Source organism: Serinus canaria, chromosome 2 (genome assembly GCF_022539315.1).
Source record: "Serinus canaria isolate serCan28SL12 chromosome 2, serCan2020, whole genome shotgun sequence".
NCBI lineage: Eukaryota > Metazoa > Chordata > Aves > Passeriformes > Fringillidae > Serinus > Serinus canaria.
In genome coordinates, this window is record NC_066315.1 from 137551892 (window position 1) to 137576823 (window position 24932).

A 24932-nucleotide genomic window follows, 5' to 3' on the forward strand; every position below is an offset into this window, starting at 1 on the left:
GGCATTTGTTATGGTGCACACACTGGAAAGACTGCATTGCAAAAAGAAACCTAGACTACTGTGGTCAGTAGCACTCTACCACCAACCATCTGGGAGGTACCAGGAGACAGCAGTCCTTTCCAGTAGACAGTGTGTGTGTTGCTACACTTTTCCAAAGTTTAATGGAGTCAAATATTATTCATATAGACTGTTCAATGCCAACTGGCCTTGCACCCAGAGAAGAGACTGATGAGGATTTAATTTATTAGTACAGTTGCAGTCATACAGAGTCTATTGAACATCTGCTTCACAAGATACCATACCCTAGTAGCTACAAAAAACTTTCCAACATGCCGTAATGAAATTAGGATACACGATGTTTAAGAAAAAAAGTCTAAAAGCTAATGTGCAATCAGTACAGATCCAGCAAGATGATGAGTTTTGCCATCATCCAAGTCTGCACTAGATGGGAATGTGGTCAGTAAAAATGTCCAGATGTTGTGTATAGATTCAGGTTTTAATGAGAAATATACTGCTTCTGGTAATTGTGATATACATCTGGAAGGTTATATAGGAACAGGGTGGATAACTCTGGGGAAATAGAGGACATCCTCCATTCTGTAATATATTGCTCGTAATATTGCACAGAGGGAATGCGGCCAGAAGTTTTGCATAAATAATGTCAGTGAGTCAATCCAGGAACCCCGCAATAATGCATCAGCCTAGAAGGATGATTTGTGTTCAAACATCTGCCTCTAGCAATGCTTTTTTCCTATCTATTATTCCATTCCCTATTTCACATAGTCTTATATCACTGGGAAGACACAAGTGGCATTTGACTTGCATCGAGTGATGATGGCTTTTGTGGACACGACCTGGACTATACATCTTTTATGCCCTCATAATTTCTTCTGCATTGCCATCTATACTGTTGATGACTTTCATGGTAAATTAGGACACTCCAACCTCCTTATCCAGAAGCTATTAGGTCCCTTTTTAATATATCTATTTCTTTGCTGTGAAATATACAATCTCTGAATCATAAACCATCAAGGACAAGGACTGTTTTCTTCTGTACTCACACAACAGAGTGAGGTTATGCTCTTACCTAAAGTCTTCTGCAGCTACCATAATGCATCTGACATGATCACATAATGTATGTCTGTGTTTATTTAAATCATTCTAAATCTACTAAGAAAAAATTAAGAAGAGCAAAATGTATCTTGGGATGAATATACTGTGGGCATGAATGTCCAATGAGGGAGTGAAGGACACAGAATGAGTCTAGGGATGGTCACGCACGCAGGGGAGCTACTGACCAGGATGCGAAAATTCCCAGGACCAGCTTTGTAGCACCAGAATGTCTGATCTTGTTAATACCTATTTTACATGCCATCCATGTTTACATGCAATATCTGATTCATATGCAGAAAGGGTTGTGGAACCTGTGAATAAGAAACGAGGCTAAAGAATCTAGCTTGATTGACACTGAATAAATCACGATTTTGCTCATAAGAAGGAAGTTAAGGTGAAAGAAAACATCTTGTACCACAGATACAAGAAACAAAATTGAGCCTTACTATACTTCAAGAATAAAAATGTTCTTTGCAATCCACTGATGGGTGCTCAATGCTCCCCCAAATGACAGTGGGTGAGGTGGGTTTGTTTTTGAAAAGTCACAGAGAAAGTTTTCACATACTGCTAGGGGTTTACAGTCATAGAGAGAAATAAAACATCAATTGAGGTAGATGAAGAGAGAAACCCTCAGCTGCTGCACCTTTTAGGGTCTAAGGTAAAGAGCCATGTACCACAGAGCACAGCAAGGATCTCCTCACACACTAGGACATGTTTTAGGAACAAAACAAGCACAAGACCTCTCTGTCTGTCCTGCTATGTGGTGAGTGACAAGAATATAATCTGTCAACACCTTAAGGAGAACTATGCCTCCAACTGTAGAGCAACAATGGGAAACTGCACACTGGCAATGACCCCTGAAGGGAAAAACCACCCTTGCACTCCTGATTATAATGCTAATAGCACATAAGCAGTCAAACGAAAGGGCAGATTAGCTTTTCTCCTGTATTAACTACTGTGAAGTCCACCACAAAGTCATTTGTCATCACCATACTTCCAGCACTGGTGTAACAGCTGTGAAAATATAATTAGTCCCTCCATCTTTATCCCACCGGGTACCAGTCAGTGCTTCAGTGGTCTCTTTGGATATGTTTCTGTCCTCTACTGGCCAGAGGTCAAGTTTTCCAGAAGCTAGTTGCCTGTATAAATTTCAGTGCACATATTTTACATCTCATTGTAGTGCTTTCTTTTGCCAGCATCCGCTTCTTTGCAAATGTTCCATTTCCAAGCCATTTTCCTGCAAGCCCCAAGAGAAGTAATCAAACAAGCATGCTGAAAATTTATCCACAGGCATCACAAATGCACATTTAGCTGATGAAGACACAGAGTTCATACAAACTTTGATTTGGAATGCCTCTTCTTCCAAACAGCTAGTCCCATATGAGACCATTTGCTCAGGAAAAATAGACTGGGGGGAGAAATGTCTGAAAGCCCAAAAGTACAAAAAGAGGCTGCCCACAGCTATTTTGAGGCAAGGAGAGAAACTTGGTACTGTTCTGTTTAAAAAATTTTCAGTGTCAGCACTTGGAGTACCAACACAATTGAAGGCTGCAGGAGAGATGCTGGGTAGTGAGAGACCAAAGGAGACATGATACATCTGCTTCTGTGTTTGGGTCTGAAGCCACAATGTCAAGATTATGCTGAGACTTTGTCTCTTTGTGACAAGCAAATGAACAACTGAAAAAAAAGAAAAAATATCAGGATGATGTTTCTGCATTGTGATACCCTGGAATAAGTCCTGCTACTCCTTTTTCTTCTGTCACAGTTACAGGGAGAGTACCAGCTGCCGGGCATAACAGTCCATCATATAAAACATGGGGAATGATAACAATCTTCATGCCAGAAACAACTGACTACAAAACTAGTTCTTTGGTCTTTAAAGGAATATGAAATGGGCCAAGGGCAACATTCCTGAGCTGAATGTCAAGAAGGAAACTTCAGAGAAGTAGAGAACTGATGATACAACATGCCTGTCAAGATCCAGAAGTGGTGTGTAGGACCCACTGGATAGTGAGAACCAAAACTCTTCATCATGTATTAAACAGCCTACATGAAAGCTGGACTGTCATACTGCACCTGACTTCCCCATATTCTGTCAATGCTTATTTTTATCCTATGGGAAATAGTAAACCCATATAGTAATTATAGTAACCCACACAGTGACCCTGGCTTATGGAGTCAATGCGAGCCCGACAGTGTCTAAGCCGCTGCAGCGCCATTCGGACCAGTCTGTGGGAGGATGTGCATCCACATGCAGACCTCAACCCACGAGGGTTTCATCCTATTTTCTCCCCCTGTACTGCTGAGGAGGGAGAGAGGGAGAATGAGGGAGTGTGGGGGTGTAGTGGTGTGGTGGGCACCTGGCAGCCACCCCACCACATAAAGCCATTTTGAAAGCAGTGGTTTCCTGATCATTTTTTCTGATCACTCTGTGAACATTCAGAGGTTCGGCTGTGGCAAACCACTGAAGTTGGTTACTACCTGTATGAAACCCAGTCATTCTGTGGCCCAGCAGACTGTGCCATGAGCACACACAAATTACAGACATGTTTGCTTATGGATATACAGATGACAGAAGCAAGATGCAAGCAGCAAGGCAGAGCCTCCTCCATCTCACTCTCCTTGCTGTCCTTTTATTATCTACAGCACCAAAGGGCTCTGCAAGAGAATCCTGTAAAGGCAGAGAGCTCTTCATTGCTCAACTCCAGCTTCCCCTTGGTCCAGAAAACAGCTGTGTTCACCCCCTACTGAGCAAGGGCATGGAGTATCACTCTCTGCTCTGATGTTTTGGGCTCTGAGCCTGTCTAATTTATCCCATCGAATATAGCACTACCACAGATGGCCCTACTTCCCTCTAAATGGATGCTTTCATAGTTCATGAAAATACCTGCCTGGATGTGGAAAACACCAATGCAAAAACCCCTGTCACACAAAAAAACCTCCTCAAGCACCCAGCCCTCCTCCCCTAATCACAGCCATTAACTGTTTTCTCTGGTCTATAAATATAATGTCTGCTGAATTAAACTCCACCTACTTTAAGTGTTGGCTGCATACTAAAAAAGTTATGTGCCATACTGGTATCTACCACAGCTTGGTAACAGTAAAACTGTGCCATGTCTGTTTATGGTTGGCAAAGGTTCCACAAAGTCCCATTATTTCTCCTTGAATGAACACATAAACACTGAATGGGACAGGGTGGAAAATGAAAGTCCTTTCCTGGTTAACACATTTCCCCTAAGCCCATCTGTCACCCTCAGAGCAGTAACAAAGCACTACTGCTTATGGAACAGTGTGAGGAGAGTTGTGAGGGAGTAAACTCTTCTTTCTTAGAGGAAAACAGATGATACTCCAGGAATTTCACCAGTTCTGTTTATTTTTAAACAGAATGATTCACATCGCCTTGCAAGCGTTAACAACTGATTTAGAGAAAATTATTTGAACAGAAGCAACAATTATCCTTTTCCCTCACTTCTGAGGATTTTTAGTCTCCTTTCAGAGCACAGCAAAACCATCTTTGGAGTTGCTCAGGGTATATTGTAAAGTACAAAAAAAAAATTCAAAAGCCATTATTATGGTGAAAATTATAATCCCTGAAGTAGTTACTCTTTAAAGAGTCCTAATTTCAAATTTGGGTTAAAGTTGATTGGACTACAGTATTACATGCAGACATAGGCTCTTTGTTAGGTTTCTGGTAGCTTCTCTACAACCCAACAACAAAGGCAGCAGAATCCTAAGAGACTGGTTTGAACTGCTGCCACAGATTTGGACACCTTCCAGATGAAAGCATTTGACCCAAACTGAACACAGAGAGTGGTTTCTTAAGAGATTGCTTTTAAAAGCAAATTCATCTTTATCTTTTTTGACCAGAAAAACATTCTTACTAAAAAGAAGATTCCTTTGTCTGAGAATGAAATCCCAGACTCAGACAGTTCCAGAGAGTGGCAATGAAGAATATTAGGCCTCCCAGCAACATTCTCCAACATTGTCTACATGCAGACTTGGCTCTGTATTTCAGCTGCCTACTGTACATGGCAGCCCCATACTGCAGGATACCACTCTATATGGAGTCTGTCAGCAGCCCTGAACCGTAAGTTATCTGAATCCCTCATTACTCTTATGCCACCAGATTTGAGGCAGCAAGTTAAGCAATGTGAGCAGAGCTCTTGGGCATGCAATCAGAAGATGAAAACAATATCCTTTTTTGCTCAACACTTGAACAGCTCTTGTATCATTTTCTTAGTGTACAGTGAAATGAGAAGCAAACCTTCAAACAAGCCCTTTGAAGTTCTCCAGAGGCTGCTTTTCCCAAGCATTGTCTAGCCAGACACCATAGGATGTCCTTTTGCTTTCTGAAAATATCCTCCTCTTATTTCTTTAAACCATTTTTCCTCTCTGCTTACGAAACCATTTGTATCCTTTATGTGAAGATCTTTGTTAAAATATAGTTATTTATACTGCACCTTGAGTAAGGCAGAGTACTAGGGAGAACTTAGCCAGGTAGCAAAAAACTCCAGTTTAGGAAAGGGGGTGCTCTTTCCCCTCAGTAGTCTGTTTTGAAGTAAAAAAATATTTTATGAAGCAAAATGCCTCTGACAGCAAGTTTATATGGTTCTGCTCCTGAATGTTCATTGACTGCTTTCTTCTTTCTTTAACAAAGGTTGTGTACCATGCATCAAACTTCTTATTTATTTTTACAGCATTACAAATGCAAATTATTTTAACACAAAAGATCATTTGTAAGATCAGTTTTAATACAGCACAACTACCTTTACTGTACTAAGAATTCATTAGAAGTTGCAGGTACATGAATGTCCTCTTCTGCATGTTTAGATACTTACTGCCACAATCACTCACATACAGAGCCCTAAATATGATGTCAGTTGGAAAAGACAGAGAAACTTTGGTAATTACAGATTTTTTGCATATGAAGATTTTTTTTTTTTTTTTTTTTTTTTTTTTTTTTTTTTTTTTTTTTTGTTAGGCAGACAGTTAGCATTAGCTATTCCAGAAACAGCTCATTCCTGTCAGGCCTCACAGAACCTGCCTGGCTTCTTTTTGAGGGCACTCCCTCTCTTTCACATAGGAGGCCTTGTCTGTACTTCAAAAATGCCTCAGTACCAGAGAGGTGCAAGCACTCAGAGCTGTTTTATATCCATGCAAATACTGTGACACAGGAACGGCAAGCATTGAGGCTTTTCTGTATTAGCAAAAATGTATCTATGCAGGAAGGAAGAGCAATACGCCCATAAAGCTATAAAATTAGCACAGGTTTTAAAGTGTATACTGACAATACATACTTATCCCACAAAACAGATATTCAGCCATTTATCAGTGTGACTAGGACTAGAGCATCTCTCCTACAAAGACAGGCTGAGAGTAGGAGCTGTTCAGCCTGGAGGAGACCTCATAGCAGCCTTTCAATATGTGAAAGGGAAAGGTGGAGAGGGACTCTCCATCCTGAACTTTAGTGATAAGAAAGGATGAATGGCTTCAGGTCGAAAACCAGTAGATTTAGGTGTTGGGAAGAAATCCTTAACTGCGAGGCTGGTGGTACACTGGAGCAGGTTGCCCGAGAAGCTGCGGCTGCCCTGTTCCTGTCAGGGTCCGAGGCCAGGACAGATGGAGCTCTGAGCAACCCGGTCTAGGGGAAGGCGCCCCTGACCGTGGCAGGGGAGTTGGAATTAAATGGTCTTTAAGTCACTTCCAACCCAACCTGTTCAATGATTGTATGATCTGACAGAGGGGTGGTGGGAATGTGTGAACCTGCCTGGGGATTCTGACCAAACTTTCCAACCTCAAGAGCCTGCATGCTGGCTGACCTGCCCGCAAACCCGCACTAGATTCAGCAAGCCAGGAAAACGCCCCGGCTTCCGAGCAAGACATTCGACCGAGAGCATCGGTACAGGGGCGGCCCCAAGCTGGCGCGAAAGAGGCCCAGCCCCGCCTGCCGCTGCCGCCCGCCAGCCGTGACGGCACCGGGCACCGGGAAGCGCTTCCGCCTGAAGATCCGGGGCACGGCGCGAGTGCGGCGGGGCCCGGAGTGCGGCGGGGCCGGCGCGTCCGGAGCGGCTGCAGCGCCGAGCGGGACCGGGGAAGGCCGCGGGGCCGGGGCACCGCTTCGCCCCACGGAGCCGGTGGGTCAGCGGAGGGAGAAGTGGTCGGGCGGGTACCGGAGCCCAGGCCTGCGGTTCTGCCTGCTGGAGCTGGGCAAGAACCCCTGTCGTGTTCCCCTTGGGACGGATCGGGGCAGGGGCGAGCCCAGTGAGCGCTCGGAGGGGAGGGAGGTGCGTGAGGGGCACTCCCAGCTCCACCGCCCGGCGAAGCTGGATGGGTCAGGGAGCGGTGTCCGAGGGGTGCTGCCCTGAGCTGGCCTCATCTCTTGGACAGAACCGCCTACGGGGAGAAGGAGTGGGATAGCCGCCCTGCAGAAGTTTGCTGGGATAGAGTCAAACAAGTATTTGATCGTTCCATCATCACCTCTTTGTGCAGCTTGCCCTAGTGCGGCTGGTCAAGGCCAGGAGATGTCGACCCCCCCTCTGGCCGGGGCAGGGATGCCGCCGGGCGCTTTCTCCGGGACGCAAGCTCAGGCTGCCAGGGAGGTGAACACGGCGTCCCTCTGCCGCATCGGCCAGGAGACCGTGCAGGACATTGTCTTTCGAACCATGGAAATCTTCCAGTTACTGAGGAACATGCAGGTGAGAAGCAACTATTTATACATTCAACTTGCCATGTTTTTATCACCGACACACAGTATATATAGACTCAGGAGACACCTTAGGATGTTTAGAAAACTCCATCAAACTGCTCTGGAGAGGAGGATTGGTAGAAGAAGTAGAAGAAGTGAGTACTACTCTTAATATATTGCTTAGTCGTGTACATTAAGTGAAATTCAGAAATGCTGAATTGTCATTGCCCTCCCAATAAAAAACCTCTCAATACGCTTAGTAACTGTGTTTTCTTTTATGTACAATGAAGTCTGTTCATATGTCAGTTATGTTTCTCTGCTTATGTTAACATATGGGGAGTAAATTTAGAGGAATTTTCATTGATCTTTTTCTGTAATACTTTCCACCTAAAACTTTGTTAGGAAAAACAACATAATCCTTATTTGTGTCTACTTACTGAGAAAACACACATTTTTGTTGTGTTTTCTCTGTGAAGAGTACAAGATAAATAATCATTCCCACTCCTTCTGTATTTTCTTAAGTCTTGTGTCACTAAATTGGGTGGTCTGGGATTGAGACACAAAACCTCAACCACAGTCACAACGGTGTCATATTTAAGCATTGTGAAGACACTGAAAAGTCAGAGGGATTGACCATGACCAAAAGTGTAGAATACATGAGGGTGTTTGACAGCAGTGATCAAGCACATAAAATATGTAATTTTGCTAGTAAAGAAAATAAAAATTTCAGTGATTGCTATAAGAAAAGTGTGATTGTCTTATTTTAAAATACACAAAAACCTGTCTGATATCTTTATTTATTTCATGTGACAGAAACTTAAATATTTTTAATGTTTTGGTTCTCTAAGTTACCAAATGGTGTTACTTATCATACTGCAACATATCAAGACAGACTGGCAAAGCTGCAGGAACATCTCCGTCAGCTATCAATACTCTTCAGAAAACTGAGATTAGTCTATGACAAATGTAATGAAAACTGTGCTGGGCTTGATCCTGTTCCCATAGAAGTAAGTATCTTTATTTATGTATAAATTGTAAATCAGAATAACCACTGTGGATAGCAAATCATCCATCTTCCTCAGTTGCAGGAGACTCATAGGAAGTTTTAATGTTACTGGAATTATTCAGTGGACTGAATTCTGTTTATTAATTAGAGCCTGTTTAAAGACTGTGAAACTTTGTGTGTAGTTGACACGGTGTTCTATCATACATTGAACTTGGTCTTAGAGGTCTTTTCCAGCCCAATTGATTCTGTGATTCTGTGAAATCAAACTTAATTTAAAATTTTAATCTTTTTTCTTCTGGCTTCTTGGTACCTTCACCAATTTATTTCCCCTAGGGAAAAAAAAAAAAAAAAAGAGGATCAGGACAAATTTTTTACAAGAAGTGGGAAAAAGTGGGAAAAAACCTGCTTCAAGCTCTCACCTGTCAGCCTGGCTCCTGAGTAATAAGTATTATTTTCTTTCTCTAGCCAATAGTCTGTGCCTCCACAGTTTCCTCACCCAGCTGTTCCTAACCTACTGGGCACTGTGAGCCAAACCTAAATGTGCAGTGGCGATAGAAAAGTTACACCATAAAACTTCCAGGGAGGAGGATTGGCCAGAGTTTTTCTTAATAATACTGCTGTTGTTCATAAAATCTAAAATGTCATCTTCCTCATAAGTTGTTTCTAACTTCTAGTAATAGTCATAAGCCCTGAAATTGTTACAGTTTGAGTTATTCCTGCTCTGTATTAACCAGAACTTTGAAATTCTTTTATTACTGACCTCTGGATTCTGAGGCAACTTTAATAATGGACTTTTGATTGTCCACTGAATTTTAAGCAAACAGACATTATATTTGAAGTGTGAGTCTCTTAACTGAATAGGAGTAAACAAATTAAAAACTCCATTCTGTACAGTCTACATTGTAGACTGCTATTTCAGTTTACAGTTGCTGACTTTTGACAAGGGCTTCAGAGAAATGTATCTGGGAACCTGACAGCAAGCAGGAGAATTAATTTTCCCATTTAAGAAAATAAAACCTGTTTTCACAGTGTGTTGAACTTGTGTGCAATAACCAAATACTTGTGTCCTCTTTAACAGCTTTTGTGTCTTATTTTCCCATAACAGTAGAATGATGTGGGGTTTGGTTGGTTTTTTTCTATAACTTTTGACTTTTTTTTTCCTGTTACCAGGATGGAAAAAAATCTCCATAGAGAAAATAAGTAGTCATTCAGGCTTTTTTAATGCAAGGTTTCACTGATAACTTAGTCACAGCAGAGTTTTTTATTTATAGTGGGGGTATTTTTTTTAATCTTCTTAGTCTTTTCTTCTCTGAACTAGTAGATGCCTGCCTCTTCATGTTTTTATTGGTTAGAGTGAATGGCAGTAGCACATCATTCTTCTTGGATCAGTTTTTTAAAATTCTTCTTCCAGTAGTTCAATAATAGTCTCAATTGTATTATTTAGTGGCCAATATTCTAACCATGTCTTTACAGAGTATCAACAAAACTATTTTTTACACAGTCAAGAGAAGTCTATACCTACTAGTATGCTTATTCAATTTTTTTTGATAGAAATGTTTTCATAATCTTTATTAATGTGTAATTGGTATTATTAACTTTCTATTAACAAACATAGCAAAGCATGAGATAATTGTGATGGAGATCTGCTTACAAAGAATACATTTTCTGGGTTTTTTTTTTTATTAGGTATAATTCATCTTTTCTTGGTAGGTTTGTTTTCTGTTTGGTTTTTTATCTATCACCTTTTCTGACAGACAAGGAGGTTTTAAAGAAATGTTCTACTTTGAGTGCTACTTTATTTTTCCATCAGAAAGAGTTTTTTCCAAGAACATATAGCAGCCCTACTACTACTTCTTTATGGTATACAAATGTAGTAAGTGGTCAACATTTGCTACTTTTTCATGGCAGAGTTTAGTGTGGTAGCTTTTTTCCATTTTGCTAAGCTTAATAAGAATGGCTGCAAAAATTTTTTGTATAGAAGGAAATTACAGTTTTAATGGGTTAAGTCAGAGTAAGTTTTCCATCAGAGTGCTGGAGACACTGAACACTTTGTAATATTGCACCCCAACCTAAGTAAGAAGTTAGAATGCACTTTATGAGCAACTTACTCCCAGGCTTTTAAACTAATGTCTTCTTGCTCACTTTTATCAATATTAGTCTTCCCTTTGTCTGTAGTGTGTTTGTGAACATGGATCATTTTGCATAGTTCAGGACAATGTCAGAAAAAACAATGAAAAAAACAATGTCAGACTATGGACTTTGTGGATGTATTATCTTTTAAGAAATTGTTAGTGGCTTGGGAGTATTCTGACTCAAAAACAAGTATTTGTTTTGTATCTAGTATGTTTCTTTTTGATCTATTTTTTTAGGAAGGAAACATATTTTAGTATTCATTTAGAAATTCTGCATCAAGGAATTTTGTCCAAGCTTACAAAAAAGATTGTGCACTATGGGCTTCTCCAGCCAACACCAAACTATGATTCTGAGGAGATCATGGTGAGAAATATCTACAGAAAAACTGATTTTAGGTGACTGTGGGCCTGGTCTTAAGAGTAGCCAAAGAGAGGCTCATTAAAACAGCAAATCATAACTAGAGTATTAGCCAAGTAGCTATGTAAAGCTAGTCATATTTATGTTCAGTATATCACTAAAATGAGTTATCATAATGAGAACTTTATGTTTGCGGTTTTATTTCTTAGTGTGGAATAGTAAATTTTAAAACTCCAATCTGCAGAATTCAACTACAAGGATTATCTATGACAGACATCTTAAAATGGAAAGATTGACTTCTGCCTGCAGTTATGAAATTTCTTTGGGCTAGGCTCAGTGATACGTGAGATTGTACACAACTGAAGCACACTGTTTACCTGGAGAACCAACTGAGGTCATTGCAAGGCCTTTAGGTTTGAGGTGGCAAGCAGGCTTGTCTCTCCTTTCTCTTGGGTAGTTACTACCTGTGGAGAAAATGGTAGTACCACATGTATTTCCTGGATTTGAGTTTTTTCTTTTTTTATTTACTTTTTTTTCCCTTTTTTTTCCTTTTTTCTTTTTTTTTCCCTAAAGCTGATGTTTCTTGTCTTCACAGCAACTTATTCCATATGTTGAAGAAGATGGCTCCAAGCATGATGATCGTGGTGCTGCAAGTCAGCTTCGTTTTGCTAGTGAAGAGAGAAGGGAAATCATGGAAGTTAATAAGGTAACAAAGTTGAAATTAATTTGCATAAACTGAGAAATATCATTTTCACATTACAAAGCCTAAATTTCTAGATGACTGTACTAAATACAGAATGTGTGATGACTGCCATCAGAACTGGAGATAAATACTTTTTATTTATAAATATTTCAGTATTGACCTGTTAGTTAAACTACTATATTTTAGCTGTACCTCTGGCAATAGAGTTTCCTAACAATTGGGTTTCCTAAAAATTCTATCTTGTGTCTCTTTTAAAACCAACATATATTCTTATGAGTGCAGTGTGTTATGTTTATGTGTAACCCACTAGATATTGGCAGTACAAACTGAACTAAGGTACCCATCGAACTAATTTATTTTCAAAACTTACCTTAGGTGTCAAAATAATTGATATTGAACACCAGATGTAAATATTATTACAGTTATGTGAATTGGTAACGAATTTTCAGGGCTACCTTCTGGATTTTGACAATTTGAGGAAGACTGTTCCTTTTGTAAAGAGGAACATTTACTGAATCTTGGCACATTCAGAAAAAACTGTACTATGAATTATAAATGTTAAATGAGTTAAAATTTAAATTTTCAGTTTGAGTGGCATTGTGCAACTGGGTACAATTACTGAAGAGGGATTCAAATCTAAAAATAATTATGCTGTAGTAAAAGATAATGTAATACGGAGATTAAAAATACATAGTTTTACCAGACCACAATTTTGAACATTGTTTCTTCAATCTGTAAAATACAAAGATAGGATTAAATACATATTTCTATAGCTGTAATATCTGCAAATGCTCAGTAAGAAGGAGTTATAATCTATAAAAATAACTGAACAAAAGAAATAAATGGATAAAATGTTTATTTATTGAATGAATAATTGATGGATTTTCAGCTTTTAAAATATTTCCAATGCTTTAATTTGTCTTCCACAATCATACATGTATTGAATTTTTCATAACCCATTTATTTAGAAAAATGCATGTGTATTGTACAGGAAAAATTGAGGACTATGTGAATTTAGAGAAATGCACTTGTCAGCTCTTCTGTTGTAATCTTTCTCTTCTCTGCTGACGTAGCATAGTTGAATATATTATATTGTATGTAATGTTGTACTGTGAATTAATGCACATTTATTTGCAATCTTTAAGTATTAATAAGCTTAACTGTCCATATTTGCTGTGGTTTTAATAGTTCTGTGACATGGTTTTGCCCTTGTTGTTGTACTTGTATGCTAATATGGTTTTAAACCTCCTTGGTGTGATCTTGTGAAAATAATTTCATAAATTTTATGAAGAGTTCTGAACCTTAAAAAGGTTGATGGTGTTACAGGACCACTGGTAGCAAACTGGTAATTAAGAATGCATTGAAATGTTCACATAAATATTGGGTGAAATCCTGTATTTATATTTAAATGCCTAGACCTAATTTCCAGATTTTCCACAGTAAATCTTCACAAGACAGAACTTTCTCTAGTATTTTGTGGCCAAAACTTAGTAACTTCAGCAAAAGAAAGTTAAACTTCTTGTTTTTGAAAGGTTACTGATATTTTCTTTTGTCTCCCTCCAGTTGTATAAGCACATCTACTACCATTTTCAAAGTTCAAATTTTAATACATTTCAGACTAGGTAATGCTTTTATGACTAGAAATATATAATTTTTTTTTGGCAAAGAAAAAGCACTAGAATCAGATAAATCAGGTAATTGGTCTAATTTCTAACACTGGCTGCTGGGTTCAAGGAGGGCTTGCTCTGGTTCCTAGCTGGCACTTCTGACAGCTCTTCAGGTCTCTCTAGTGTGTAGTGTCCACCTCCAACTCAGTTTGATGAATTAATTTTAGGAAAATTTCAGTAATACAAAATGTTGATGAGAATACTGTGACAGGGAAACCAACATGGTAGTTAAAGAAGCTTTTTATATTCTTGACCAAATCTTTTCTTCCTTCATCTCCTTGTCCTGTTCTCACCTAATCCTTTTTGCTGTGATAGGCATTATTTTTTTCAGTCTTACACGTGATTGGTACCAAAAAATCACTATTGCAATAACCCAAGACTTTGACAGTACTGTGATATTTGAATTAGTTCTTACACCTGCCATGGATCTCTTAATTTTGCCCTTCTTGCCATGATATCCCAGCCAGTGTGATTTCTTTGGTGGCTCTGGATGTGTGTCAAAGACACTAACTGCCCCACTGTGTGGAGCACTGCCAGAACTAGTAATAGCTCTTATAAACCTGGTGGATCATATATTCTCACATCAAAATGTCCTCATTCCATGAACCACTGACTTGAAAAATAGCAGCTTTTCTTTGCTACTGCAGGTGTCTGGGAAGGGAGCATCCTCAGGAGGAGGGGGGGGAGCATCAGGTACTTCCTGTGCTCACCATCCCGTTCATGGGGCAGGAGAACCTGTTGATGGAACAGAGTTCCTAAAAATTGCAGGAGCTTTTTGTATTGGTTTACTGTGACACCTTTTCTACTTAGTTATTCTGCTATTTTAGAGTTACTTTTTAGGTCAGAAAGTTTAATGTGCTGACCTTGGCTATGTAAGTACTTGTCTGTTAATTTAAAATATAGATTAGTTTACAAGGCAATGAATTTCTGTCCTAGCAATCCAGTAATAATTAGCAACTGCAGGTTTAAATAAAACCTATTAGGCTTTATAGCACAAGGGATTTTTGCTCACAATAAGAAGCTTCTGCGATTACTACAAAATAAACCATTTCTTGAGCACTGGCTACCTCTGTCTCTTGTCATAAACAATTCTGTCCTGCAGTTCCCAAAAATGTAGCTTATTCTTTTTTATCTGTATATGTTTTCTGGGCTTATAAATTGTTGATGTGGTTGAATTTTTCAGAATAAATTACTATTCCAGAATCAGTTCAGTGCTTGAATTGGTCTTTTAGTGCATGTCTTGATCCATTTTTCATTGAAATTAATCTATTTGCAGCAAGTGGAAGATGTTACCAAGATTTCCTCTCTTCTGTTCGTGTTTTTCAAGTGTTTAATGTTCTGGCTATTTAGTTTTTTATCTTTAAAGTATAGAATCATCAGTATTATTTTCAAGATGTCAGGCTCACTTCAGTCTGTGGTCTTGTAGTACATTTGACAGGACTTGAAACAGGAATACCAGATCAAAAATTGAGAATGATTTCATCTGTTTGCTGCCCTGGTTTTCTTTAAACCAGGGCAGCAAACCAATGGTTTTCTTTACTGCTCACTTTTAGAAATGGAGCAAGTACAACTTAGGTTTCATTCATGCTGTAGGTCTGGTTTCAATGAAGCACTTAGGTAAACCATCACATAATTAGTATTGTAGGTACACTTGGGTGAAAACAAAGCAAAATAGCATTTGGACATTCCAGGTAGCCCTTTAGAAAACAATCGTATTTTATATTCTTAGCTAGTGTTTGTTAAGTGTTTAGCAGTGATCTTGCTACGAGAGAAAAAGACAATCTACATGACAGACTTTTAAGTTAAGCTTAGGTAACAAGTTTAGCTCTGGGCTTTTTTTGGTAGCACAAACATTATGTCTTGCAGCTGATGCTGTTCAGGACTATGCAGAAAACCTAAATTCCTTTTAAACTACCTGTCACAGTATTTGCATGCATTCTAATTGATTTTATATGTATATGTCCTTTTTCACCCAAAATATGAGTGTGCACGAAGGAACGCTTTGGGGAGAGGGGAAGAATTCATTACTTGGACACCTTCTGGGCAGATGAATCTGCACTGGAGACAATTCCATTTTTGAGTACCAAACTGACTCTCTGCAATGGTAGAATAAGTGGAATTTAGGTTCAGTGGGAGGTCTGAAGATTATCTGGTTCAGCCCCCAGCCCGAGACAGGGAGACAGGGTCAACCAGTAAAGTTTGATCCAGCTGCTCCAACTCATGTCCATACTCCAGCACTTCAAATACCTGTAAGGATTGAAATTCTGTCTTTTTGGGGCCCTTCTTAATGGTTGACTTTTACTGTGAAAATTTTCCTGATGTTACATTGGAATTTTCTTTGTCATAACTTGTATATTCACTGCCCTTCGTCCTTTTGCTGTGTATACTCAAGAAGAGTCCAGCTTTGTCTTTTCTGTGAGCTTCATTAGGTGGCTGAAGATACCACTGAGATCCTTTCCTCTGGCCTTCTCTGCTTGAGATTGAACAAACACAGCTTTAATCATTGTGGTGGCCCTCCACCAGGCATTACCCAGTGTGATAGAGCTTTGTATTGATCCCTAAATTGGGCAGTCATTTTCCAGAGCCAAATAGAGGAGAGTGTGAGAGGTACTCACCTGACCTGAGAGGTACACTCTTGCTAATATAGGGCAGAGTGCAGTTTGTCTTCCTTGTTGCAAAAAAAGATCTGCTGATGACTCCTGTTAAACTTGTTAGAAAGTATCTAAAAAGACCTCAGATCATTTTCTGCAAATTTCATTTCTATTCAGTCAGAATAGAATTTCTACTCTGCCTGTGCTGTTGTATGAGTTTATTCTGTGTGCAGATGGAGGATGTTGCTTTAATTGAAGTTCCTGAGATAGGTGTTGGCTTGCCTTTCCCACCTGTTGAGGTTCCTCTGAATCCAGTATCCCACCACTGAGTATATTTTTTATTTTCCCCAGTTTGGCATTGTCCATCAATTTGATAACTTTGATATGGTGATTAGGTCTTTAAGGGTGATTGGTCATTAGCGAGGATATTAAAAATATTCATCTTAGTATCAATCTGAGAAACTTCAAGAGTGACCAACTAGCACTTAATACTGATGATGGCATTTAGAATGCCACAGTCCAGCCAGTTTTCCATCAACCCAGTTACTCACCTGTTCAAACCTCATCTCTCCAATTTGCTCAAAGGCAATGAGAGGCTGTGTCAAGAGCCTGACTAATGAATGATTTTACTTTATGAAAGTGAAGAAGATCTCCTGCTCTCCCCTTGCCACACAGCCAGTCATTTCTCGATAGAAGGCTATCATGTTGGTCAGGAACATGGCATCTGTAGGAAGTCCAGTATGGCTGTTCCCAGTCACCTTATCATTTTGTGTCTGGATATGACTTTCTGAAGGATTTGCTGCACAAAGAGTGTCAAGAGTTAGGCTGAGTAGCCTGTAGTTTTCTGCATCCCCCTCCTTGTCTTTCTTGGCTATGACATGAAATGTTTCCTTTTTCATCAGGAGATATCTCCCCATCTCCAAAAGAAAATGAAGTAAGGTGGTCTTGCTACGTCATAAACCAACTTTCTCAGCACCCAAATGTATTTTTATTCCAGATCATAAATTATTTTCTTTTCAGTTTTGTATAAAACATTGCATACTATTTTTTTCATATTGCATCCATATCAAAACCATATCATGCTTACAAAGTTTAAAAAAGTTAGGAAAAGCTGAGCATAAAGTTGCCCGTAAAATCCCAATTGTCCCCTTTTGTCCTCACATAGATGTATATTATACAACCTTTATTGCATTATCACATTTGGTTCCTCTTCCCCCCTTCCCACTTTCTATTCTGGAGAGTTCTTTGAGCTATTGTGCTTTTGTGGCAGACTAGGCACTATTTAGATTGAATCAGTGTTGTAGTAAATAAGATTATAAAAATCCTGGTTTGGGTATTGTGTAACTGGCATTAGACTATGGAGTAAGCAGGGAATTTGGGAATGAGAAGGAAGGATTTATTGTATGTAGTGAGTAACTAACTAAGGCAGCTCTTGGGAGCTGAATTTTTTTTTTCTCTGCCACAAATTATCTGTGGTAGTTGTTCATTCTTCCCCTTATGGCTCATGGTAGCTTTGAATATGTGGGAAGCTGTTAAAATACAAAATTTAGAGATGAACATGAATCTTAAATATCTTTGGACAAAGTTGGCAGCACTGCAGTTTTATCTGTAGTGTTCATGTGACCGAGTTTGCCATCTGTAACTGAGGATCATAGATCTGTGGGATTTTCATATTAAGAATGGGGATGTAACACTGAGAGGTGTGGTGGAGAAGCACCTTGAGGAATGAACAATTCCATTACAAGCTACAGAGCTCAGATGGTACTCAGTAAATAAGACCTCAGACCTCATTGTGAAATGATAAATAATTGGTATGAAGCAAACATCCATCTATTTGAATGAAGGTGCTTATTCCTTTCAGAACAGCAGATCAGTGGATAAATACAATCCTGTCTGGGTCAATAGGTGAAAAGTATTGAGCTTGCAGCAGAGCACAGGCTGTCACTGGTGTTTCTGTTTGTTTCAGGAACACAGGGTTACACATGCAGAAGGAGCAATTTTCCTTTCAGCTGTCAGGTGAGGTGCAAGGCAGAAAACTCAGTCTCTCATTTCTGCAAAGTGTAGAAAAGTCATGCCTGTGGATGACATCAGGAAAAGCTGTAGATACTCGACAGTGGTTGTGTTAATGTTTAATTGCACAGCAGTTACTGTATTAGTGATGAATATTTTTTATCCCTTTGGAAAAAAATATAAGTAGATTGATATATGCATTTATTGTGATGGAAAAAGAGCCTTGGTATCAGTTGAGCAGCCATAAGTTAAGACATTACTTGGCAGCTTTAAGAGAGTTCAAGCAAACTGTTGAGGGCACTTTTTCCATCATATTTTTTTCCAGCTATGTGCATATAACATATGCTATATATGATAGTCTCTTAACTACCAAAGGAAAAAAGCAGGTTTTTCCACCTTCATACTTCAGAGATTTCATTATGAAGGATTCATTTAAAAAAAGAACAGTATAAATGTCACCTTCTTGTTACAAACATTGTGTTTCTGTAGGAATTTCTTGGGCTTGGCTTACCTGGAAACATGGAGGCTACTGTCACCTTCATAAGGCTTTCAAGAATCACTTCCTACAGCAGTTCAGTGGTCAGCACATGAGCATTGTGTCCAGCTCTGGGCTCCCAGCACAGGAAAGACAGGGAACTGTTGGAGTGGGCTCAGAGGAGGGCTACAAAAATTATCAGAGGGATGGAACACTTCTCCTTTGAGGAAAGGCTGAGAGTTGAAGCTGTTCAGCCTGAAGGAGAGAAGACACCAGCGAAATCTTATAGAAGCCTTTCAGTACCCAAAGGGGGCTTACAAGAAAAATGGGAACAAACTTTTAGCAGGGCCTGGTGTGATAGGATGAGGGGTAATAGCTTTAAACTAAAAGAAGGCAAATTTTGATGAAATATAAGGAAGACATTTCTTAGGCTGAGGGTGATAAAACACTTGTCCTAAAGGGTGGTAGATGGCCCATCCCTGGGAACATTCACAGTCAGGTTGTACCGGGCTCTGAGCAGCCTCATTTAGTTGAAGATATCCCTGCTGATTGCAGGGTTGGACTAAATGACCTTTAAAGGTCCCTTCCAACCCAAACTGTTCCATGGTTCTATACTCCGGAAAGAATGTGATGCAAGTTCTCTGTAGTAGACTCTTAATCAACTGAGTAAACATAATTTTTAAAAATTTTGCTAAGATTTATGCAAGTAAAGGTATTAATGTGGTATTAATATTTAATGTCACACTGAGATGTCCTTCTGGCCTGTACTGTTGTAGATCTTGAATAGAGCAGGTAAAAACCATAGCTGGCACAGCATTCAGGAGAATAGTCTTCAATATAAGATTTTCAAGATGGAAACAGATCTTTTCTTGTTTTTTTCCTCAAGCAGAAGAGCCTGTACAATTTAGACAAGTACTGTTGATGTTTTTACAAGCACCACTTGGAATATGATCTTACTCTTCCATGGTGTTTGCATTATTTTCTTTGCCTGAATAATGGATTTCTAACAAATGGATTGAGTGCAGCATAATGACTCACAGTGATGTTTTAGTTTTAAAATTTGAAGGATACATGAGCTTAAAATGAGGAGAGAGACAAGAACACTGTGCAAAGGAAGGTTCTGATACATCTCTGGTTGTAAGTCGTGGATTGGTCTAGACAGCACTGATTTCTAATGAAATGCAAGTGAAGCAAAAATTACTTTTGGTAAAAAATGTATGTCAGTCAAAGTTGAAATTACTGTGTCCTACTGAACCCAAATCTGTATGAAACATGGCAAATTCTTTATGGCAGCTTTTCTTCCTTGAAAGACAGCTGTTTTCTGGATCTTTGTTATGGTTTTCCCACCTTGTTTCATTTATGTGGGTTTTTTGCTTCAGGAAATGTTTTCATAAATAACCTACCTGACCTAAGCCAGCTAAGGTCTCATTGGTTACTGGAAGGTGCAGTTCTTGCCAGCCCCATCATGATGGCCATAATACTTGCTAGGTCAGTCAAAATGGTCTCCACTGAAAATTAATATGGCCAAAGAAGACCCCCTAGGGTAGGTTTTTAGTCAGATCACTTTTCTGACAGGGAGGAACTAACAGAAACAGGCCTGACAGATATAACTTCAGTTTAGGTCTCTTAAACTCATTATAAACTGCCTCATAGGTTTTTCCTGTGCTGTCTAAAAACAGATAAAGTTAGAAGCTGTAGCATGTATGTAGGATGAGGTACTTTTTCTTGTTTCATGCAACTGTTAATCCTGAGAAGCAGTCTAGAGTTCAACTAAGTCATTTCAACAGAAGGAGGAAAGAGTGGGAGACAACTTGCAAGCAATCTGTTCAAATGAAAATTTGTCACTGCTGCAAAAGCTGCTTAAGGATTTTGCCCATTTCCCAAGAAGGCCATTTCACCTATCTTTTCAAGGTTAGGCTTGAGTTGAGATGTTCTTACTGGCTCAGCAAAGTCTTAGGCAGAGGCCAGCACTTGCAGTGGTGCAGAACATATTAATTATGTAGTACTTTGTGGTGTGGACCACTGCCTGTCAAAGATCAGTAACAAAGATCACTGTATGCATTTCAATTAGGAGACTATGCTCTCTGAAGTAGATTTTTTTTCTCCTCTCTTTATTCTTTCAACAGCCTAGCAACCCAGGAATGGTGCTTCATCTTAGATGTTTTTCCTGGCTCCAGAAAGAGTAGAAGAGCTAAGAAATTAGCTCCTCACTAAAGATGAGGATCTAAAATTATCTTCAGATAAATAACCAAAGTTATAGTTCTTGTCCTTACAGGTGCTTTGAAAACAAAGGAAATCCAGTCTGTATGTTCCCCTGTCTAGCAGCATCAAATAATGGTCAAACAATTTACAGTGTCATAATGCTTTCACAAGAAGGGAAAACAGTATTACAGAATGAATCTTTTGGGCATAACTTACACAAAGTTCATGTGAGTAACAGTATTTAACAGTACAATTAGACATGGATGGAGAGAAAACAGCCTTCTTCTCATCAGAGGTCAATGGTTCTTACTTCTGTCTGTGACTTTAATCACCATCACCAACTGTTCAGCCTTCATTTCTATGGATGAAGGTTTTGAAATACCTTGAAATGGCATGACTTCAGTATGAGGGAGTTACAGTTTGCATCAAAACTCAACTACATTAAACTGGTAGTTTTGATGTAACAGTCACTGATTTCTCTAGGATTGGATGTTGAGGATGGCAAACAGAATTATGTTTAAAAATGCCACAGGCATAAACATGCTTGTTTATCTTATCCCTCTTGTGCTTTTTCAAGCATCAGGATCTTGCATTTATGACCTTTGGTAGGAAGACCCATTGAAATCTGTCATTTCAGTACTGTGGTAACTAGATGCTGCTTAGCTTTCTCTCTTGTCTTTAGTTAGGAGCTGAATCTCTGCTCTATATTGTGAAGTCTTGGCTCAGCAAATGAAAAAGAAAGAAGCATTAGATAAATGCACGTATTTTTCTTTAAAACACTTTTTAGCCTGTCAAATCCTTGGTTAGGAATTCCTTGTCAGTGCACATGAACTGTCCTGCATATGTTTTTGTATCCTTCTTGGGAGTCTAGTTCTGAGTGTTGTCTCTTCCAGTGTCCTGCAAAGTCTGTATTTAGGAGTATTTCCCTTACTATGGTCCCCATCTAATCTAAGCCTAATTACCATATTACTGCAGACTGTTTTTACAGGTCTGAAGTGAATAGGCTTCCTTTTTTTCTCTGGACTTCTTTCCCAGATGACCAGCTGGCAATTTAAAAATACTGTTGCGTTGACTACATCAAAATTCAGGAGACTAATTTTCAGAATATTGCTTCATTTTCTCTCTGTTCCAGTAATTTCAGTTGTATTACTGATTTGAGTCATGCTTTTAATGTATTGCCTTTTGAGTAGTGCAAATAACAAAGTTACATCAAACCTGAAACATTTTTGTTCTGTTTTGATGGAAGCAAGTCTTTCCTGTGCTTTTACTTTACTTGAAACTCCAGACTTCCCTTATGAATAAATAGTTTGATCTCTAATGTTGGAAGGCTGACCTCTTATCAAATCAGAATGAAATGAAGGACAAACTGTGTACTGTTAACAACAACCTAACTTAGTTCTCAACAGCTTTGATTTGAGCAGGAAAATTAATAAATTAGACAATAAATATGGGTATTATTGTGAAACATGAAAGGTTAGGGAAATTGTGTGATGTCTTGATGCCCTGATCTTTCTTCTGTAGAGACGTATTTTCTAAGTTTCGGCTACACAACCAAATAAAAGCTAGTTTGCTATTCTCCTGTTCCTCCAAATGCTTCTGCAGCTTGCAAAAACAAATATATAATTTTTAAGAATTCAGCATGTTTGGGAAAACCTTTTTCAAGACAGGACTCTTAAAGCATTAGAGTTGACCTACATAGCAGAAGGGCTGCAAAAACTTGATTTGTTTCACCTATACCCTGTGCTTTGTTCAAAGTTGTACTGTTAATGCCTCATTTTTCTCTAAACCAAATTTATAAAACACATATTCACATAAATTTACCTGCTGCCCAAATTTTTTCTTCCAGCTTAGGATGCTCCCTTTTAAACTTTACAAAGTGAGGACTGATCCCCACAAGCCTCCAGTTTTTAAAAGTGTCAGGTGTTTTGATAAAAGGCTGCTGTGAAACAAAACAGCATTCCCCCTCTAACAATGGTCCTTAACTTTTGAGGCTTTCCTGTATTTTTAGAATGTGCTTTAAAGGGGATGTATTATCCCACTAATAGTGCTCACTGACAACTGAGAAAAAGATTTACATGGCATTTCATAGTTACATTTCATGTAACTTTTGTTGAATTTTTGAGTGCACTATTTGAAGTGATCACAAAAAAACTTCTAATAAATTCTCCCCACAGAAACTGAAACAGAAGAATCAGCAGCTGAAGCAGATCATGGATCAGTTACGAAATCTTATTTGGGACATAAATGCCATGTTGGCAATGAGGAACTGAAAAAGGAAAGTCAGTCTTTGTAACTGAAGAAGATGCAAGTCTGTTTGGATATACTTAACTTTCTTCTAAGAAGTAACTTGTTTTTTCACAATTATATTGCAGTAATGTTTGAAAAGTGTCAAAGATTAAAATGTTGGGTTGTTTTCTAGTAATGTAAATGGGTTTGGGTTTGTTTTTATAGAAGATTATTCATATAAGTTTTACCTCTGTAATTCTGCTGTACAGCCTTAGTAATTTACAGTAGTAGTTTGGATTGCTATGCAGATAAGAGGTATTATAAATTAAGTGTTTCTGGATTTTCTTTATAATACAATTAAAAATTATAAAATCATGTGTTTATATGCAGTTTATTCTGCAGTGCAAATAGCCTCTACAGAGAGGAAAAGTTGCAAGACAGGAGACTTACTCCAGAAAACTAGAGGGCTGAAAGCAACAATCAGATACTGAAATTCATTCTGCAGTATTTTTTATATTATCTGCAGTGCAGAGCACAGCAGGACAATCCCCTGCTTACCTGGCTGGCAATGCTGGCCTGATGCCCCCCCAGGACAGGGTTGGCCCCCCTGGCTGCCAGGGCACTGCTGGCTCATGTTCAGCTTGCCATGGACCAGGACCCTCAGGTTCCTCTCCACAGCTCTGCGCTCCAGCCTCTGATTTTCCAGTCTGTACACACAGCCAGGGCTGCCCCATCCCAGGTGCACAATCCAGCACTTGCCCCTGTTAAACTTCACACAGTTGGAGATTGCCCAGTCCTTTAATTTGTGGAGGTCTCTCTGCAGGGCCTTTCTGACCCCAAGGGGGTTGACAGCTCCTCCCAATTCAGTGTCATCCACAAACTTACTTAGTATTCCTTCTAGTCCTGTGTTGAAAAGCACAGGGTCAAGGATGGAGCCCTGCAGAACCCCACTAGTGACAGTCACCAGTCTGATGTGCCCCATTCACTGTAACACTTTGTGCCCAACCCATCAGCCAGTTGCTTACCTGTCATGTGACTCAGTTATCCAGCTGTGTGCTGGACATTTGGTCCAGAAGGCTTCTGTGAGAGACAGTATCCAAAGGCTTTGCTGAAGTTGGAAAACATCTGCTGGCTTTCCTAGATCACCTGGGTGGGTTTCCCTGTTGTAGAAGGAAATCAGGTTCATCAAGCAGGATTTCCTCCTCATGAAGCCATGCTGGCTCTGAACAACTGTGACTGGTGGTGTATTTCTATATTTATGTATGGTTGGAATACTTTGGCTTTGTTTATCAGAATGCACTGAATAAAGACCTCACTAATATTTTCCCTGTGACTATCAGTCGGAGTAAACTTTGGAGTATGTGAGCCATTCATTATTTTGAGGTAATCATAAACCTTCATCTTTCTTTGCTCTAACTTTGTTACTTCTCAAAATTTTCATTTGCCCCGAAAATAAACTTGAAAATTTTTGTTATCCACAGATGCTTCCAGTGTACTATGTGTCTCTTTCTCTGGATTAAAAGATACATAAAACAACAGTTTCAGTATAAATCCATATGGCACTTTTAGAATTTGTCAGGTTGAAAACTAGCCATCTTAAGTATTTGCTTCTTGTGTATCACTTTTAACTCTTTTTCCATGCCCAGCCAGACTCCATAGTAGTTTTGTGTGAAAGGCTTGTTCAGAACCTCCTGAAGCATCCAGTTAAATTCTATCCTTTTAAAAGCTACCTTTTTTGCAGTCTAATGATTTGATACTGAATGC

At 39.1% G+C, this 24932-nt stretch overlaps 1 protein-coding gene across 2 annotated transcripts; it reads left to right on the forward strand.

Moving 5' to 3' along the window:
• Positions 1-7104: 7104 nt before the first annotated feature.
• Positions 7105-24648, forward strand: MED30 (mediator complex subunit 30). Of its 2 annotated transcripts, XM_018913249.3 has the most exons (5): positions 7105-7247; positions 7603-7808; positions 8647-8805; positions 11890-12000; positions 23117-24648. In XM_018913249.3, the coding sequence occupies exons 2-5, from the start codon at positions 7635-7637 to the stop codon at positions 23210-23212; spliced, it is 540 nt and encodes a 179-aa protein (XP_018768794.1). In that variant the 5' UTR covers positions 7105-7247; positions 7603-7634; the 3' UTR covers positions 23213-24648. The 2 variants fall into 2 exon arrangements, with proteins under 2 accessions (XP_018768794.1, XP_018768803.1); XM_018913258.3 differs by lacking the exon at positions 8647-8805.
• The last annotated feature ends 284 nt before the right edge of the window (positions 24649-24932 follow it).

Coding starts and splice junctions, on each gene's coding strand:
- MED30 (XM_018913249.3), top strand. CDS start 7,635: ATGTCGACCCCCCCTCTGGCCGGGGCAGGGATGCCGCCGGGCGCTTTC. Junction 7,809..8,646: donor AGTTACTGAGGAACATGCAG/GTGAGAAGCAAC, acceptor TGGTTCTCTAAG/TTACCAAATGGTGTTACTTA. Junction 8,806..11,889: donor TTGATCCTGTTCCCATAGAA/GTAAGTATCTTT, acceptor TTGTCTTCACAG/CAACTTATTCCATATGTTGA.